Source organism: Coffea eugenioides, unplaced genomic scaffold (assembly GCF_003713205.1).
Source record: "Coffea eugenioides isolate CCC68of unplaced genomic scaffold, Ceug_1.0 ScVebR1_2444;HRSCAF=3470, whole genome shotgun sequence".
NCBI lineage: Eukaryota > Viridiplantae > Streptophyta > Magnoliopsida > Gentianales > Rubiaceae > Coffea > Coffea eugenioides.
Window position 1 is genome coordinate 5,001 of NW_020862932.1, and position 2,634 is coordinate 7,634.

At 52.0% G+C, this 2,634-nt stretch overlaps 1 protein-coding gene across 1 annotated transcript; it reads left to right on the top strand.

Moving 5' to 3' along the window:
- Positions 1–489: 489 nt before the first annotated feature.
- Positions 490–2,634, top strand: LOC113756717. The gene has a single exon (XM_027300274.1). It carries the CDS (start codon positions 490–492, stop codon positions 2,632–2,634), a length of 2,145 nt encoding a protein of 714 aa, XP_027156075.1.

Here is a 2,634-nt window from a genome sequence, read left to right on the forward strand (position 1 = left end):
CAACGCACTTGCGCACAAGTATTCAGAACCTAGAACACTTAGGCAAACTAAACGAACACACGCACAAGTTACAGCCAACAAGGCCAACCCTGTATTTCACCTCAACGGTTACAAGGACTTTCTACAAACACTTGGCGTGCAGAACATCTAAAGGGTTACAGAGTGGCGCAGCGGAAGCGTGGTGGGCCCATAACCCACAGGTCCTAGGATCGAAACCTGGCTCTGATACCAAACTCTTACGAGGTGTTTACTCACCCTAGCAAACCACGCACGTAATGGCACTGGTAGCCGCTACCAGTCAGCCCACACAACGCACTTGCGCACAAGTATTCAGAACCTAGAACACTTAGGCAAACTAAACGAACACACGCACAAGTTACAGCCAACAAGGCCAACCCTGTATTTCACCTCGTAAGAGTTTGGTATCAGAGCACGGCTCTGATCCATTAGACCGTGCTTTTGTTGTTGTGTCTGTTTTGTAGGGTAATGATGGTTGGACACGGAAATACTGTCCAAGATCGGTTGCAACGTCAGGAGCTTGCCTTTGAGGACTTGATGCAGCGTCTGGGAGACGTCCCAGAGGGCTTCAACGTCGTGGAAGTTCTGTTGCAGACCCGACAGACGATTAACACCCTGACGGCACAGATGGAGGAAACCAGGCAGACGGTTTCTTCTGTTGGGGATGTTGTGGCATTGAGGAACGAAGTGGCTTCGTCCCATGCTGAGATCGCGGCTTTACAGTCGGAGATCGGTGTGTTGAAGAGGGCGGTTGGCTCTTCCAACACACAGCCTGTTCAGAAATCTTCGAGAGGGAAAGTTAAAGTCCCTGAGCCGAAACCGTACCAGGGGAGTAGGAGTTCGAAGGACCTTGAGAACTTCTTGTGGGATGTCGAACAGTACTTCAAGGCTGTTGACGTTCCAGAAGTTGAGAAGGTAACCATTGCATCAATGTACCTTAGCGGTGATGCAAAGTTGTGGTGGAGAATGATGCAATCAGACCCCACCAGACCCAAGGTTGACACTTGGGATGTGTTGAAGGAGGAATTGAAGAAGCAATTCCTTCCCACGAATGTTTCGTGGAAAGTCCGGGACGCGTTGTGGAACTTGAAGCAGAACAAGAGCGTACATGAGTACGTTGCTGAGTTCCAGGCCCTGATGTTGGGTGTGAAAGAGATGTCTGAGGAAGACAGACTCTACACCTTCATCCGTGGACTACAGCCGTGGGCGCAGAGGGAGTTGCGGAGACAAAATGTTCAGACCGTGTCTCAAGCACTCGTTGCCGCAGAGAAGTTGATAGACTTCGAGTCCATGGGATCCAACAACGAGAAGGAAAACGAGAAGGGCAAGGAGAAGGGCAAGGACCTGAAAGGTGGACCGTTCGCGAAGAAGAAGAAGAAGCAGTCGGGGACAACGACTGAACCTGATGGTGCTTCTCCTTCTAAAGAAAAGCAAGCACCGAATCCGAAGAAGGATGGCTGCTTTAATTGCGGAGGACCACACTTTGCCCGCAATTGTCCCAATAAAAAGAAGGACCAGAATGTTAGTGCCTTGGTAGCGGAAGATGATGGTGATCTGTTGGAGTTGCAGGATGCACGGATCAACCCCATGCAGTTCGTGAATGCCATCTCAGGTACTAATGGTCGTACTACTTACATTAGTTTGATGTATGTGCAGGTTACGTTGAATGGTAACCGGATACTGGCGATGATGGATACGGGAGCATCGCACAGTTGTGTGACGGAACGCGTAGTAAAGCAGTTCCAGCTTAAGTTGAAGGACTTGGGCTTCAAGTTGAAGGCTGTCAACTCTGAAGCCAAGCCAGTGTTGGGCGTAGCAACGGTGGAATTGGAGTTGGGGCCGTGGAAGGGATGGTGCAGCCTCATGGCCAGTCAAATGGACGATTTTGACTTGATCCTTGGCAAGGACTTCATGGTCGCGAACAGGATCTACCCAATTCCCCACTTGGACGGCGTCATGGTGGACGACGACCAAAACCCAGGCTTCGTTGCTGCAGTAAGGTTGCCGAGACAGAAGGGCAACCTACGGAAGAGCATGGTGTCAGCGGTACAAACTGAGTCCAGCCTTAGGCACGGCGAAGTGGTGCACGTTGCTGCGTTGGTGGGAACAAAGCCCGACATGTACCAGGAGGTACCAGATGCCGTGGCCCATGGGTTGGAGGAATTCGCAGATCTGATGCCTGCGGAGTTGCTGAGGTGGCTGCCTCCTAGACGTGCCGTGGAACACCGAATCGAGTTGGTGCGAGGAGCCCAACCCCCTGCCCAGGCTCCTTACCGCACGACCCAGATGAAGGTAGCGGAGTTGCGGTGCCAACTGAACGCAATGCTAGGAAGCCAAGCGCTGAGACCGTCGAAGGCTCTGTACGGTGCTCCAGCGTTGTTCCGGAGGAAGACAGACGGAACGTTGAGAATTTATGTGGACTATCGTGCCTTGTTCGATAGGCTGGCGAGGGCACATTTCCACACCAGAAGTGACTTGCGATTGGGATATCGGCAAGTTCAAATGACCCGAGTTAGTGAAGACGAAGTTGCTGAGTACCTGGGGAAGGTGCGGAAGCAAGCCAAGTTGACGAGGGCGTCAACCTCTTCGAGTGGGGGTGGTTTGTTAGCCCCTTAG

Coding starts and splice junctions, on each gene's coding strand:
- LOC113756717 (XM_027300274.1), top strand. CDS start 490: ATGGTTGGACACGGAAATACTGTCCAAGATCGGTTGCAACGTCAGGAG.